This window comes from Pogoniulus pusillus, chromosome 4 (genome assembly GCF_015220805.1).
Source record: "Pogoniulus pusillus isolate bPogPus1 chromosome 4, bPogPus1.pri, whole genome shotgun sequence".
NCBI lineage: Eukaryota > Metazoa > Chordata > Aves > Piciformes > Lybiidae > Pogoniulus > Pogoniulus pusillus.
The window spans coordinates 44,826,968-44,843,716 of NC_087267.1; the positions used below are offsets into that span (position 1 = coordinate 44,826,968).

The window sequence follows — 16,749 nt, forward strand, 5'->3', positions numbered from 1 at the left end:
GGGACATCTCCAACATCAGGTTGTTCCAGCCCCTCTGCAGTGAGCAGGGACATCTCCAACATCAGGTTGTTCCAGCCCCTCTGCAGTGAGCAGGGACACCTCCAACATCAGGTTGTTCCAGCCCCTCTGCAGTGAGCAGGGACATCTCCAACATCAGGCTGTTCCAGCCCCTCTGCAGTGAGCAGGGACACCTCCAACATCAGGTTGTTCCAGCCCCTCTGCAGTGAGCAGGGACACCTCCAACATCAGGTTGTTCCAGCCCCTCTGCAGTGAGGAGGGACATCTCCAACATCAGGTTGTTCCAGCCCCTCTGCAGTGAGCAGGGACACCTCCAACATCAGGTTGTTCCAGCCCCTCTGCAGTGAGCAGGGACATCTCCAACATCAGATTGTTCCAGCCCCTCTGCAGTGAGCAGGGACACCTCCAACATCAGATTGTTCCAGCCCCTCTGCAGTGAGCAGGGACACCTCCAACATCAGATTGTTCCAGCCCCTCTGCAGTGAGCAGGGACATCTCCAACATCAGATTGTTCCAGCCCCTCTGCAGTGAGCAGGGACACCTCCAACATCAGATTGTTCCAGCCCCTCTGCAGTGAGCAGGGACATCTCCAACTACATCAGGTTGTTCAGGGCCCCAGCAAGCTTGGCCTTGAGTGTCTCCAGGGATGGGGCCTCCACCACCTCTCTGAACTTCCTTTTTATGTCCAACCTAAATCTAACCTGCCCCAGTTTCAAACCACTGCCCCTTGCCCTATTGTTACAACCCCTTCTAAACAGCTCCTCCCCACCCTTTCTGTAGCTCCCCTTCAGGTATCAAAATGCTGCTATAAAGTTTCCCTGGAGCCTTCTCTTCCCCAGGATGAGCAAAACCACCTCTCTCAGCCTGTCTTTGTAGGATAGGTGTTCCAGCCCTCTGATCATCTTTGTGGCCCTCCTCTGGACCAGCTCCAACAAGTCCATTCCCATCTTCTCCTGAAGACAAACTGTGAACTAAGTTATTCTTTAAAGAGTGGTGGCTTTTGGTTGTTGGCACTTGGTGGGACAAATGCTTAACAAGTGTCAATCGATATAGCTTCACTTAGTTGAGCTGAGGTTTGATCTCAGGAGTCTTTCTGTCCTCCAGCCTTGCATGGTGGACAGCTTTGCAGACATAAGGCTTAATGAACACTCCTGAACCTGATAAGCCCCTTCTTGGGACTGCTGGCCCTCCTGAACAGCCTTGTGATGACTGTTAAGTGAAAGACAGAGGGTAACCTCAGGACACATGCCATGAGGACTGCCTAAATATGCAATCCAAATGTGGCAACAAAGGCATTGTTAGCTCCTGAGCTGCCAGTGAGAAACAGCATCTTCCATTCCTCATTTCTAAGGCTGGGTAGAGTGGACTCCACAAGAGACCCTACAGGTAGTAATGACTGCTATCAGATGTGCTGTGGCCCACTGTCTGCCACACACCCAACTTACTGCTCTGCTGGGATGTACCCTTCCACCAGTGGTTTGCACTCCACTCCAGCCACCTTGACGTGAGATGCAATATCTCTGAACTCCAGTCCCAGGTTCTCCCCACGGATGGTCACTTTGGTCCCACCTTCACGAGGACCTGTCACTGGGTTGATCTGCAGAAACAAACCAAGGAGGAGGAGAATAATCAGACTACCTATGTACAGACATCAGCATCCTCTCAGGTGAAAGAAGAGGCAATATCATAGAATCAACCAGGTTGGAAGAGACCTCCAACATCATCCAGGCCAACCTAGCATCCAGTCAACCAGACCATGGCACTAAGTGCCTCAGCCAGGCTTTGCTTCAACACCTCCAGCCACAGCAACTCCACCACCTCCCTGGGCAGCCCATTCCAATGCCAATCACTCTCTCTGGCAGGAACTTCCTCCTGACATCCAGCCTAGACCTCCCCTGGCACAACTTGAGACTGTGTCCCCTTGTTCTGTTGCTGCTTGCCTGGCAGCAGAGACCAACCCCACCTGGCTACAATCTCTACAATTGTAGACAGCAATGAGGTCAGCCCTGAGCTTCCTCTTCAGTAGGCTGCACACCCCCAGCTCCCTCAGCCTCTCCTCACAGGGCTGTGCACCAGGCCCCTCACCAGCTTTGTTGCCCTTCTCTGGACACCTTCCAGCACCTCAACATCTCTCTTGAATTGAAGGGCCCAGAACTGGACACAGCACTCAAAGTGTGGCCTGACCAGTGCTGAGTACAGGGGCAGAATAACCTCCCTTGTCCTGCTGGCCACACTGTTCCTGAGCCAGGCCAGGATGCCATTGGCTTTCTTGGCCACCTGGTCACACTGCTGGCTCATCTTCAGCTACTCTCTACCAGTACCCCCAGGTCCCTTTCCTCCTGGCTGCTCTCAGCCACTCTGTCCCCAGCCTGTAGTGCTGCTTGGGGTTGTTGTGGCCAAAGTTCAATGTCATCCCACGGGAGCCTATTGGTGGGCTGAAAAATTCCCAGCAGAACATGAGTGTGTATCCCAGCCATCCTGAGCACTCGTGGCATAACATTTACATCCCAGTCTGGACCCTCAGCAGACCTTAGAAGGGAAAGGATCACTTTGTCTTGCCCAGCACTGGCTGCACTGGACAGCAGACCCAAAGCACCACCCAGATTCCAAAGCTCACCTTACTACAAGAAAGATGTGGAGGTGCTGGAGTGAGTGCAGGGGAGGACAATTGTGCTAGTTTGAAGCTAGCTAGAATGTTTTGGTGAGAAGAACTAGATTACAGGCTGTGGAAGGAAAACAATGCTGATGTCTGCTTCACTCATAGGCTTGCTGAGATGTATAAGAATAAGAATTAAAACATAGATAAAGTTGTCTTGCTGCTGCTGGGGAAGTGGCTGAGCTGCATCTTACTCTCTAACCTCACCCTCCACTCCTTTGGCTGATCCACTTTGCTTCCTAACCCCCTGGCCGAACTTCCATCCTTCCTTGGGACTGGGGTAAGGTTGAGAGGGGTAGAAGGAAGGTGAAGGGGCAGATGAGAGCCCCTCCTGGGGACTCAGGTTTCTGGGAGGGCTGTTGTGTTTCTGTATTACCTTTTACCTTGTCTATTTCTGTCTATAACTGTATATACTGTAAATATCTGCTTGTATATTGTGCTAGCTGTAAATAGAAGCTTCATTCAATTTCCAGAGCCAGCTAAGTCTAGTCTGGATGATTTCCAAAGTGTGAGGTGGTGGGGGACACCCAAACCACCACAGACCTCCAAGCTCATCTAGTCCAACCTAGCACCCAGCGGCAGGAAACACCCAAACCATCACTACAATGAAGCTGGGGAAGGGCCTGGAGAATAAATCTTATGAAGAATCATAGAATCATAAATCATAGAATCAACCAGGTTGGAAGAGACCTCCAAGATCATCCAGTCCAACCTAGCACCCAGCCCTATCCAATCAACCAGACCATGGCACTAAGTGCCTCATCCAGGCTTTTCTTGAAGACCCCCAGGCACAGAGACTCCACCACCTCCCTGGGCAGCCCATTCCAATGCCAATCACTCTCTCTGTGAAGAACTTCTTCCTAACATCCAGCCTAGACCTACCCTGGCACAACTTGAGACTGTGTCCCCTTGTTCTATTGCTGGTTACCTGGGAGAAGAGCAACTGAAGGAGCTGGAGATGGCTAGTTTGAAGAGAGGAGGCTGAGGGAAGACCTCATTGCTGTCTACAGCTACCTGAAAGGACATTGTGGAGAGGCTGCTGCTGGGCTCTTCTCACAGGTAAATAGTGATGGAATGAGAGAGAGAATGGCCTCAAGCTGTGAGGGGCTAGGTTTAGCCTGGACATTAGGGAACATTTTTTTTCCCAACAACAGTGGTCAAGCATTGGAATGGGTTGCCCAAGGAAGTGGTGGAGTCACCAACCCCAGATGTGTTCAGAAGTGGTTTGGATGTAGTACTTGAGGATATGGTTTAAGGGTGAACTTTGCAGAACCATAGAATCATAGAATCGACCAGGTTGGAAGAGACCTCCAAGATCATCCAGGCCAACCTATCCCCCAGCCCTATCCAATGTAGAGATAATGGTTGGACTTGGTGATCCTGGAGGTCTTTTCCAACTGGAATGTGTCTGTGATTCTGTGATTCTTCTTCCTATTGCAGAACTTCACCCTTACAGCCAGAGCTGTCCACCTCTGTGCAGTCATGTCTGGTCCATGCAAATGGGTTGTGCACAAAGGGAAGCATTCTGCACCACATCCACGACCCTTGTGTTCAGAGCCAGATGGAAATTAGCATTGGAGTTGCCTCCTCAACGTTGAAACAACACAGAAATCACAGGGCTGGCCCTGAATTATCTCAGCTTTGCCCTTCCAATTATTTGCTGTGCCCAAATGCTTTGCCATACAACTGCTTGGTTGAAATGGGCTTCAAAGGGTATTCCCTGCTGTCCATTCAGGATGCTAAGGCTGCCATCTGGCAGCATTGGCAAGGCTCTCTCTGCAGTAAGGAAGTGGGAATTCCTTGTCTGAGGCCTGTACTCACTGGGTGATGGCTCTGCCAACTGGGAAACTAAGGCTGGCAGCTAGACCCTTGTGTAGCAGTTGGACTGGCAGAGAAAGTTGAGGAACTGGCATGAGTAAGACTGCTCTTTACCACTTCCCAGCATGGAGTCTGTCACCAGGGTTAGACAAATTTCCAGCCAGAGGTCACTTTTTTAGGAGGAAGTTGTCCACAGAGAGAGTGATTTGCCATTGGAATGGGCTGCCCAGGCAGGTGGTGGAGTCACCATCCCTGAAGATATTCCAGCAAAGCCTGGATGAGGCATTTAGTGCCATGGTCTGGTTGACTGGCTAGGGCTGGGTGCTAGGTTGGACTGGATGATGTTGGAGATGTCTTCCAACCTGGTTGATTCAATGATTCTATGAATTTACAAAAGGTCCATCTTTGATGAAAGTGTCATAATCTTGGAACCTTTACAGGAGATTTTATTTTGGAGATAATTTATTTTGGGGATATTTTATTCTAGGTTCTGTGAACCACCTCCTGAGTGAGTGTGTCTGCTCTGACTCTATGGGCAACCAACAGAGGTTAACAAATGAATAGCACAGAGAGCCAGTTGGCAGCCAGTCACTGGTGGTGTTCCTCAAGGATCAGTGCTGGGCCCAGTCCTGTTCAATATCTTTACTGATGATCTGGACCAGGGGATTGCGCCCAGCATCATTAAGTTTGCAGATGACACCAAGCTAGGAGCAGGTGTCAATCTGCTGGGGGGTAGGACAGCCCTGCAGAGGGACCTTGCCAGTCTGGATGGGTGGGAAGAGGCCAATGGGATGAGATTGAACAAGGCCAAGTGCAGGGTTTGACAGGCTGCCCAAGGAGGTGGTGGAGTCGCCATCCCTGGAGCTGTTGAAGCAAAGCCTGGCTGAGGCACTTAGTGCCATGGTCTAGTTGACTGGCTAGGGCTGGGTGCTAGGTTGGACTGGATGATGTTGGAGGTTTCTTCCAACCTGCTTGATTCTATGGTTCTGTGACAATCACAGACAAGTGCTCAGACCTGTAAGGTTGTAGAGCATAGACACAACCTTTACAGCACAAGATCCCTGCAGCAGACTAGTTGCAGGTCCAAAACTAGGCAAATACCTCTTAGGATATTAGAATCACAGAATCATTTTGATTGGAAGAGATCATTAAGAGCATCAAATCCAATTGGTAATCCAACATGCTAGACCATCACTAAACTATGTCCCTCAGCACCACAACTACAAAGCTTTTAAATCCCTCCAGGCATAGTGACTCCACCACTTCCTGAGGCAGCCTGTTCCAGGGCTTGACAACCCTTTTGGGAAAGCAGTTTTTTTCCTAATATCCAACCTAAAACTTCCCTGGTGCAACTTGAGGCCATTTACTCTTTCTGCTACTGCTTGCTACTTGGGAGAAGAGACAAGCAATGGCACAAGGCTGTTAGCTTGAGCCATCAGAATCAGAACCATGCCAGGCTTCTTCCTACTCCAAAAGCCAACAAGATCCTTAAGTCCTAAAAAGAAAATAGCACAACTTTGCTAAAGCTGACAATGATGATTTGGGTTGGCTGGAGATTTGACCTTTGAAAGGGTTGGTGGGGATGAGGATGATAGACAAGTAGAAAATGGATGAAAAGAGACAGAAAGAGAGAGGCATTTGCTGTTATCTGCCAGGAAATGAGAAAAGTATCTTCAAAATTGAGAATGGAAATGCAATTTCTACTCCAGGGGGAAACCACTACTGATTGTCTCAGCTGGGGACTCAGCAGTGAAAACCTGAGGTATTTTCCACAAACATGGCAATTTCCAAGCTGTGTTTATTCTGAATCATTCATAAATGTGCTAGTCTGAAGCTAGCTAGAATGTTTTGGTGAGAAGAGTTAGATCACAGGCTGTGAAAGGGAAACAGTGGTGATGTCTGCTTCACTCCTAGGCTTGCTGAGATGTGTAAGAGGAAGAATTCATAGATAAGACATTCAGTCACTGCCTGGGCTTTGAGCTGCTTTTCTCTCTCTAACCTAACTTGATTAATCCATCTGCTTCCTAACCCCCCTGGCCAAGCCTCCATTCTTCCTTGGGCACAAGGCAACGTTTGAGGTAAGGTAGAGAGGGGTGGGAGAAGGTGGAAGGGTGGTTGGGAGCCCCTCCTGGGGACTCAGGTTTCTGGGAGGGCTGCTGTGTTTCTGTATTACCTTTTACCTTGTCTATTGCTGTATATAACTGTATGTATATTGTAAATACCTGTTTGTGTATTCTGCTACGCTGTAAATAGAAGCTTCATTCAATATCCAGAGCTGGCTGAGTCTAGCCTGGGTGATTTCCAAAGTGTTGGGGAGCAGGGAACACCCAAACCATCACAATCAATATCTATTCAAGCAAAGATTACTGCTTGAAACATTTATTTTGCTGATGTCAGTTAATCCTCTCCTGATAAAACACTACATGAATGGTGCTGGAAGGCTGGAATGCATCTCCATGTCCTGGCCTGTATCAGGAACAGTGTGGCCAGTAGGACAAGGGAGGTTATTCTTAGAATCAATCAGAATCAAGCAGGTTGGAAGAGACCTCCAACATCATCCAGTCCAACCTAGCACCCAGCCCTAGCCAATCAACTAGACCATGGCACTAAGTGCCTCAGCCAGGCTTTGCTTCAACACCCCCAGGGAAGATGACTCCACCACCTCCCTGGGCAGCCCATTCCAATGCCAATCACTCTCTCTGACAACAACTTCCTCCTAACATCCAGCCTAGACCTCTTCCCCTGTACTCAGCACTGGTAAGGCCACACCTCGGGTACTGTGTCCAGTTCTGGGCTCCTCAATTCAAGAGAGATTTTGAGATACTGGAAGGTGTCCAGAGAAGGGCAATGAAGCTGGTGAGGGGCCTGGAGCACAGCCCTGTGAGGAGAGGCTGAGGGAGCTGGGGGTGTGCAGCCTGCAGAAGAGGAGGCTCAGGGCAGAGCTCATTGCTGTCTACAACTCCCTGAAAGGAGGCTGTAGCCAGGTGGGGTTGGGCTCTTCTGCCAGGCAAGCAGCAACAGAAGAAGGGGACACAGTCTCAAGTTGTGGCAGGGGAGGTCTAGGCTGGATGTTAGGAGGAAGTTCCTGGCAGAGAGAGTGATTGGCATTGGAATGGGCTGCTCAGGGAGGTGGAGGAGTTGCCATCCCTGGAGGTGTTGAAGCAAAGCCTGGCTGAGGCACTTAGTGCCATGGTCTGGTTGATTGGCTAGGGCTGGGTGCTAGGTTGGCCTGGATGATCTTGGAGACCTCTTCCAACCTGGTTGATTCTGTGAGTCTATGATTTTATGATATGTACTCAAAATGAAAAAGGAAAGATAAAATTTCCCCTATTTTAGTTTATTTCTTATGTTTTAGACACACTTTGGAAGAGACCTGAGCTCACCTTGGGTTTGTTTTGTGCTATTTAACCTGCCATTAAATGGCTTTCCCCTCTCCTAGTGATGTCCAGTAAGGTAAGTGTATGGATAATTAGGGCTCACCTATGCCTGCAAGAGGCTGCTAGCATGGGTACCAGATCTCACAGCAGGTGAAAAGATGACAGGTTTTCTCTTAGGATTAATCTCATTACCCTGACTATAAAAAGGTGTAATGGTGACAACTAACATCTTGCTAGAAAAGGCCTTTTCCTTAGTGGTAGGGATGAGGTTGAGACAAATGTTACACCACAGATATCACCCAAAAAAAAATCAGAGGGACCATTTTCATCCTCTTTTTACCTCTGTCTAAAGCATTAGGTGTTTGTCTTCCTATGAGGCTGTCCTGGTTCTGGCTGAGAGAAGGCTAATTCTCTTCCTAGCAGCTTTGGGATTTAGGCTGAGAACAATGCTGATCACCCAGGGATGTTTCTGTTATTGCTGAGCAGTTCTTGCACAGTGCCAGGACCTTTTCTGCTCCTCGCCCCACCAGTGAGTAAGCTGAGGGTGCACAAGAAGCTGGGAGGTGGCACAGCTCAGACAGCTGATCAAAAGGATATTCCAAACCTTATGACATCATGCTCAGCATACAAAAATGGGGGAGAAAGGGAGGGATGTTGAGTGATGGCATCTGTCTTCCCAAATCACTGTTTCACATGACAGACCCTGCCTTTCCTGGGGACAACCTGGGATGGAAAGTGTCAAACAAACTCCTTGGTTTGTTTTTCTTGTGTTTGCAGCTTTTGCTTTGTCTGTTAAACAGCTTTTATCTTAACCCATGACTTTTCTCACGTTTACTCTTCTCATTCCCCTTCCATCCTACTAGGTGGGGGCAGTGAGCAAGTGGTTCACAGGATCACAGGTAATTAGGGGTTGGAAAGGACACAAGGAGATCATCAAGTCAAATCCTCCACACTGCTGCACACTGCTAGCTCCTGTTGAGCTTCTCCTCCACCAGCACCCCCAAGTCCTTCTCCTCAGGGCTACTCTCCAGCCTGGCACTGCCCAGTCTGCATTTGTGCTTGGCATTGCCTCAACCCAGATGCAGCACCTTGCACTTGGTCTTGTTGAACCTCCTGAGGTTGGCTTGTGCCCACCTCTGCAGCCTGTCCAGGTCCCTCTGGATGCCATCCCTGCCCTCCAGCCTGTCTGCTGCACCACACAGCTTGGTGGCATTAGCAAACTTGGTGAGGCTGCACTCAGTGCCTCTGTCCATGGCACCCATGAAGATGTTGAAGAAGCCTGGTCCCAGGACTGATCCCTGAGGGACTCCACTTGTCACTGGCCTCCACTTAGCCATGGAATCATCAAGGCCAGCCTAGCACTATCAAGTCCATGACCATATCCCTCTCTCTGTTACACATCCCTTCCAGGATGTGGGCTCCACGATTTCCCTGGGCAGTCTGTTCCAGGGCTTGACAATCCATTCTGGGGGAGAAATTGTTCCTTATGTCTATACTAAACTTCCTCTGGAACAACTTGAGTTTGTTTCCTCTTGTTCCTATCACTTGTAACTAGAGAGGAGACTGACACCCACCTTGCTACAATCTCCTGCCAGGGAATTGTAGGCAACAAGAAGGTTTCCCTTCAGCCTCCTTTCCTCCAAGCTGAACAACCCCAGTTCCCTTAACCACTCCTCTTAACACTTGTGTTCTAGGTCCTTCAACAGCTGTGTTGCCCTTCTCTGGACATGCTTCAGGTGCAAAACTGTGGAATGAGAAGTGCCACTTTTGGAGAGGAAAGTACAGACAAGGAAACAAAAGCTGCCAAGAAGCCTGAGATTTCTCTTTAAGACCACGAGCTGTGGCACCACATCACGATTTACACCCTCTACTCCTAAGAGCCTAATGCTTCAGCTTGTCACTCTTAGAGAAGGGTTTGTGGCTCAGTGAGTCTGCAAGTCCTTTAATTTCACTGAGTGGCAATAAAAATGCAAGAGCTAGTAAATAAGTAGAGCTCACATGAAGCTCTGTGCTGGGTATGTGTGTGTGCAAGTCTGAGTACACTTTGTGTTCCTCCTCCTTCACCAGCACAGATACTGCCCTGGCTCCTGGCCAGAATGTATGTGCTCCAGACCTACCATTAGCTGCAATATATATCCAGTCACTTGAGATTACTTCCATGCTAATGGCTCAGAAAAAGACTTTCCAAGAGCTACTTATGATTGCAGCAGACAGTTGGAATATTTCAGGAGCGAATATTGCAATGATCTGTTTGAGCTTTGGGAGCTGTTGGAGGAAAATGCCAGCAGAATTAGAAGTACATTCCCTCTGGAGCTGTAGGGTGGAGAATGAGTGCTCTGTACTTCATAAAGAGACTGGAGATGAAGGATTGGGCTCAAAGCATGGGGAAAAAAATGCAGGTGGACCCCTAGAACACTGCAAAAATGCATGGTTAGGTCCTTGTGTTTTGGACTTCTACTTTTGTTGGTCATTCATCATCTTCCCAGTGCAAAATTCCATAGACCTGGGCAATATTTCTGAATCACTCCAAGGTCTGAGACTCTGAAAAGAGTCAGCAAAGGTTCCCCTTAGGTCCCAATAATTTTCAAGGTCTCAAAGATGAACTTTCAGATGGAGCTGCTAATTCCATCTGTCTGGGTTCGATTTCACAGCTTGAGGTGGTTCACAGAGCCATGGAATCATAGAATCAAGCAGGTTGGAAGAGACCTCCAAGCTCATCCAGTGCAACCTAGCACCCAGCCCTAAACAATCAACCAGACCATAGCACTAAATGTCTCAGCCAGGCTTTGCTTCAACACCTCCCGGGGACAGTGACTCCACCACCTCCCTGGGCAGCCCATTCCAATGCCAATCACTCTCTCTGACAACAACTTCCTCCTAACATCCAGCCTAGACCTCCCCCACCACAACTTGAGACTGTGTCCCCTTCTTCTGTTGCTGGTTGCCTGGCAGAAGAGACTAACCCCAGATGGCTTCAACCTCCTTTCAGGGAGTTGTAGACATCAATTAGGTCCCCCCTGAGCCTCCTCTTCTGCAGGCTGCACACCCCCAGCTCCCTCAGCCTCTCCTCACAGGGCTGTGCTCCAGGCCCCTCACCAGCTTTGTTGCCCTTTCAGTATGCCCCAGAACATCATCTCTCACCTTCAGTTGTTTCTCTAGAAGGCTCACAGTCTCCTAAAAGCTTTCTGTCACATCTTGTGTGGGCAGGTGAGGTACTATGAGGTTCCTTAGACTGCCCCAGCAGACTGTGTTTGTGAGATTGATTCATGTCCACACTGACTGTGGTGGGAACACTGACATTCTAATCAACCCTGTGTTGTAGACACCTGAAGTTCATAGGATCACAGAACCAATCAGGGGTGGAAGGGACCACAAGCATCATCTAGTTCCAACCCCCCTGCCATGGCCAGGGACACCCTACCCTAGATCAGGACACCCTATCCTAGATCAGGGTATGTCATGTGCTACCTTTGAAGTCCACCATACCCAAGGGTACATGGGGTTTTGTTTGAGCCAGCAGAGCTCAGCCCTGCCCTTCCCTTCACCAGTGAAAGAACATGTCAGGAAAATAACTGAAGAAAAGGGTACAAAAGGGAATTCTGCAGCTTCTTGTGACTTACATCTGTGATCTTGGGGTTGGTGCATTTGCCCTTGGTGCTGGACAACTCCAGCCAGTGGCTGTCCTGGGCTGGGCAGTGCTGCTTCAGCGTACACTGGCTCTGTCCTTCACACCAGCCGCACTCGAAGTCTGGGTCAGCTTTCAGGCAGAGTCCACAGCTGTCCCTCATGGCTCCACACTTGTACAGGTGAACTGGAGGGACAGGAGGGGGAAAAAAAAGAGGATCTGAGAGATGCAGACAGCATGGGAGAGTGATGGGATGTCAGAGAGCAGAATGAGGACCAAGAGGATTGTCAGAGACCAATGAGGACCTACCTGCTCATCCCAAAGGCAGGTAGGGCCTCTGCAAGGGAGTAAATAATAGGGGGGGGAAATACTGACATTTGTCCTGAAATAAACTGCTCTTGTCAGGGTTTATCCTTAGTTCAAGACAGCTTTGGAGGCTGAGAGGTGAAGGAAAAATGTTGTCCCCAGTAGAGTGATGGACTGCAAGAAGGAAGTTCAGGAGAAAGATGCTTGAGCAGTGACTCAGCCTCAGTTCTTTTTCATGAACCAGGCATCATACAGTGCCACCTTCAACTGCTCTCAGCATCAGTTCTTCATCCTGCAATCATTCTCTAGACTTGGTCTAAGACAACTTAAGCTTTAGGCTTATCCTAGTGCAAAACTGTACAGAACTGGATGCTCAGGTAACACCACCCAGCCTTCCACCAAACCAGAATTCCTAAGAGATAATAAATCCACTATGCTAAAGACCAAGCACCACAGATGCTTCTTGAGTTCACAGGGTCATACTAGCTCCTGGCACAGCTGGCAGCTCATGGCTTGGACAGATTGACACTGATATGAGTCAAGAAGTGGCAGGAGGGCCAGGCCCAGAGAGTGGTGGTGAATGGTGCCACATCCAGTTGGCAGCTGGCACTAGTGGTGTGCCCCAGGGATCAGTGCTGTGCCCAGTCCTGTTCAATACCTTTACTGATGATCTGGATGAGGGGATCAAGCCCAGCATCAGTAAGTTTGCAGATGACAATAAGCTGGGAGTAGGTGTGGATCTGCTGGAGGGTAGGAGAGCCCTGCAGAGGGACCTGGCCAGGCTGGATGGGTGGGCAGAGGCCAATGGGATGAGACTGAACAAGGCCAAGTGCAGGGTTGTACACTTTGGCCACAACAATCCCAAGCAGCACTACAGGCTGGGGACAGAGTGGGTGGAGAGTAGGAAGGCAGAAAAGGAACTGGGGGTACTGGTAGAGAGTAGCTGAAGATGAGGCAGCAGTGTGCCCAGGTGGGCAATAGAGCCAATGGCATCCTAGCCTGGATCAGGAACAGTGTGGCCAGCAGGACAAGGGAGGTTATTCTTCCCCTGTACTCAGCACTGCTCAGGCCACACCTTGAGTGCTGTGTCCAGTTCTGGGCCCCTCAATTCAAGAGAGATGTTGAGGTGCTGGAAGGTGTCCAGAGAAGGGCAAGGAAGCTGGTGAGGGGCCTGGAGCACAGCCCTGTGAGGAGAGGCTGAGGGAGCTGGGGGTGTGCAGCCTGCAGAAGAGGAGGCTCAGGGCTGACCTCATTGCTGTCTACAACTACCTGAAGGGAGGCTGTAGCCAGGTGGGGTTGGGCTCTTCTGCCAGGCAAGCAGCATCAGAACAAGGGGACACAGTCTCAAGCTGTTCTGGGGGAGGTCTAGGCTGGATGTTAGGAGGAAGTTGTTGGCAGAGAGAGTGATTGGCATTGGAATGGGCTGCCCAGGGAGGTGGTGGAGTTGCCATCCCTGGAGGTGTTGAAGCAAAGCCTGGCTGAGGCACTTAGTGCCATGGTCTGGTTGACTTGCTAGGGCTGGGTGCTAGGTTGGCCTGGATGATCTTGGAGGTCTGTTGCAACCTGCTTGATTTCATGATTTAGGTTGGAAAAGACTTGTCCTCTGTATTGCTTTCCAAGTTCAGTGTGGTGCTGGTGAAAACCTCACTCACTACTCCCTGGCATGAGGGTGGGTGCAAGCCAGTGTGAGGGGAGGATGGGAGTACCTGATGGAGTGAGATGGAATGGGAAAATGTGTGGAAAGTTTCCAGGAACAGGTAAAAAGGGAGAAGGAGAAACTTTTGAGACATGGTGATGCGAGGAGAGCCTGCAGGTCTGAGCTCCAGATGAAGAGCAGAGAGCAGGGGTTGCAGGACTGAAGGGCCTCAGGGTGGCTGAGGGTAATGAAGAAAATGTGAATGGATCACCACCTCAGGCAAAAATGCCTGCCTCAGGGTCATGGCTGGACATAGAGTCATAGGACCAACCAGGCTGGAAGAGACCTCCACATCATAGAAGCATAGAAACAACCAGGTGGGAAGAGACCTCCAAGATCATAGAAGCATAGAAACAACCAGGTGGGAAGAGACCTCCAAGATCATAGAAGCATAGAAACAACCAGGTTGGAAGAGACCTCCAAGATCATAGAAGCATAGAAACAACCAGGTTGGAAGAGACCTCCAAGATCATAGAAGCATAGAAACAACCAAGCTGGAAGAGACCTCCAAAATCATAGAATCATAGAAACAACCAGGTGGGAAGAGACCTCCAAGATCATAGAAGCATAGAAACAACCAGGTTGGAAGAGACCTCCAAGATCATAGAAGCATAGAAACAACCAAGCTGGAAGAGACCTCCAAAATCATAGAATCATAGAAACAACCAGGTTGGAAGAGACCTCCAAGCTCATCCAGTCCAACCTATCCCCCAGCCCTAGCCAGTCAACTAGACCATGGCACTAAGTCCAGCCATGCAGTATCCCTCTGTGAGGGGTACATCAGTTCTGTGCTATCAGTGGAGCTAAACAGAGGCAAGCTCTGGGCAGGAGGCAGTTTTCTGTCCTTTGCCATTATCATTTCATTTTGTTCCAACTTTTCCCACAGCAAGCTGCAGCCTTTCTCCTCCCTCTCTCCCTTCTCCTCCTCATTACTACATTGCCTCTGAGTGAGCAGACAGTGCCTGGCCTCCTGGCATGTTGACTTGAAAAGCATCACTGCAGGAGAAATAAAGAGGAGGAAAGCTGGAGAAGGAAGGGCATAAAAACAAGACACAAAAAAATGTGGGGAGAAGCAGGAGGTGAAGATGATGAGAGAAGACAGAAAGCAACACAAGTGGGAGGGAGAGTCATACTTCTCAGGTGTAAAGAGAGAAGTGTTGTGGTTTGAGGTGGGGAGGAACACAAAGCGCAGCAAACAGCCTGGCAATTTGCAGAGTGCAGAGAACAAGCATGCAGCAGACAGCACGGGGAGATGGAGGAGGCTTTGTTAAGAGTAGGGAGCGATGCAGCCCGTTGCTAAGGTTACAGCTTGCAAGGACAAGTTGAAATAACTCCTTTACCTTTGTTCTGTGCTGGGTTGTCAATGTTGAAATGCCCGTTCCACACGACCGTCAGTGCCACCGGCAGGCTGTTGATCTCCATCCCTTCGTAGGAATACTGCAAGTGGGAGAGGGGAGAAACAAAACACATCCAAAGCAAAAGCAAAACAAAGACAATCCCAGACCTAGATGTAACATTTATGAGGAGAGGCTGGGGTTGTTTAGCCTAGAGAAGAGGAGGCTCAGTGGGGACCTCATTGCTGTCTACAACTGCTTGAAGGGAGGCTGTACCCAGGTGGGGTTGGTCTCTTCTGCTAGGCAAGCAGCAACAGAACAAGGGGACACAGTCTCAAGTTGTGCCACGGGAAGTACAGGCTGGATGTTAGGAGGAAGTTGTTGGCAGAGAGAGTGATTGGCATTGGAATGGGCTGCCCAGGGAGGTGGTGGAGTCACCATCCCTGGAGGTGTGCAAGAGAAGCCTGGCTGAGGCACTTAGTGCCATGGTCTGGTTGACTGGCTAGGGCTGGGTGCTAGGTTGGAGTGGATGATCTTGGAGGTCTCTTCCAACCTGGTTGATTCTGTGATTCTATGATTCTGTGATTCTATGATTCTATGATTCTATGATTCTATGATTCTATGATTCTATGATTCTATGATTCTATGAACATAGTGGCCAGAAGTGGGGAGGGGATGGGAAGAGGCAAGAAGTGGTTATGACCAAGAGAAATGGAGCTTTCAACAACCTCCTTAATCACTGCTACCTCTTAGAAAGCCACTGAATGATGCTTTCAAAGTTGTAGTTCCCACCAGAGCAAGTGCCCCTGTCTGCTTGACACTGGTGAGGCAGTGTCAACCAGGATGGAAGAGACCTCCAAGATCATCCAGTCCAACCTAGCCCTAGACAATCAACCAGACCATGGCACTAAGTGCCTCATTCAGACTTGGCTTAAACACCTCCAGGGACAGCAACTCCACCACCTCCCTGGGCAGCCCATTCCAATGCCAATCACTCTCTCTGACAACAACTTCCTCCTAACATCCAGCCTAGACCTCCCCTGGCACAACTTGAGACTGTGTCCCCTTGGTCTATTGCTGGTTGCTTGGGAGAAGAGTCCAACCCCACCTGGCTACAGCCTCCCTTCAGGGAGTTGTAGACAGCAATGAGCTCTGCCCTGAGCCTCCTCTTCTGCAGGCTGCACACCCCCAGCTCCCTCAGCCTCTCCTCACAGGGCTGTGCTCCAGGCCCCTCACCAGCTACATAAATATATGTAAGCACACATAAAGCAAGTGTAGGCAGGCATGTATGAGCATGCATGAACAACTCCCAGAAGCTGAGTGAGTTCTCACAAAGCAGGGAACAGGCATATCATGGAAGTATCTTAAACATAGGGGAAATGGAGGGTCTGTGTAATTATAGACCTGTCAGCCTAACTTGGCTTCCCAAGAAGAAAGTACATCAAATTATTCAACAATCAATTTATAAGCACCTGCAAGATGATAAGGTGATAAAAATCAGCCACCATAGATTTGTCAAGAACAAATTGTGTCAACCCAATCTAATTTCTTTTTTCTGACAGGTTTAATGGCTTTGTGGATGAAGGGGAGGCAGCAGATGTGATTTATCTTGATTTCAGCAGAGTATTTGCTCTAATGCTTACAGGAGATTCTCATAAACAAACTTAGGAAAGAGGATCTAAAAGAAGCCACCATCAGATGCATGTAAAAGCTGACAGAAAAGAAGTCACAGGACCATAGGATGTCAGGGGTTGGAAGGGAACCAAGGAAATCATCAAGTCCAAGCCCCCTGCCAGAGCAAGACAATGCTATCTAACACAGAGCACAGAGGAACACATCCAGACAGGCCTTGAAAGTCTCCAGAGAAGGAGACCCCACAACCTCTCTGGGGAGCCTGTAAGTCAAATACCAGGTTGGGA

At 49.4% G+C, this 16,749-nt stretch overlaps 1 protein-coding gene across 3 annotated transcripts in view; it reads right to left on the minus strand.

Annotated features, from left to right (window-relative positions):
* PLXNA4 (plexin A4) overlaps positions 1-16,749 on the minus strand; it is a 611,173-nt gene that overhangs the window by 98,698 nt on the left and 495,726 nt on the right. For all 3 annotated transcript variants that reach the window (XM_064142725.1, XM_064142727.1, XM_064142726.1), the window contains 3 exons: positions 14,837-14,933; positions 11,490-11,680; positions 1,464-1,615 (listed from right to left, as the gene is read on the minus strand). In XM_064142725.1, coding sequence (XP_063998795.1) covers positions 1,464-1,615; positions 11,490-11,680; positions 14,837-14,933 — 440 coding nt within the window. The remainder of the gene's footprint in view (positions 1-1,463; positions 1,616-11,489; positions 11,681-14,836; positions 14,934-16,749) is intronic.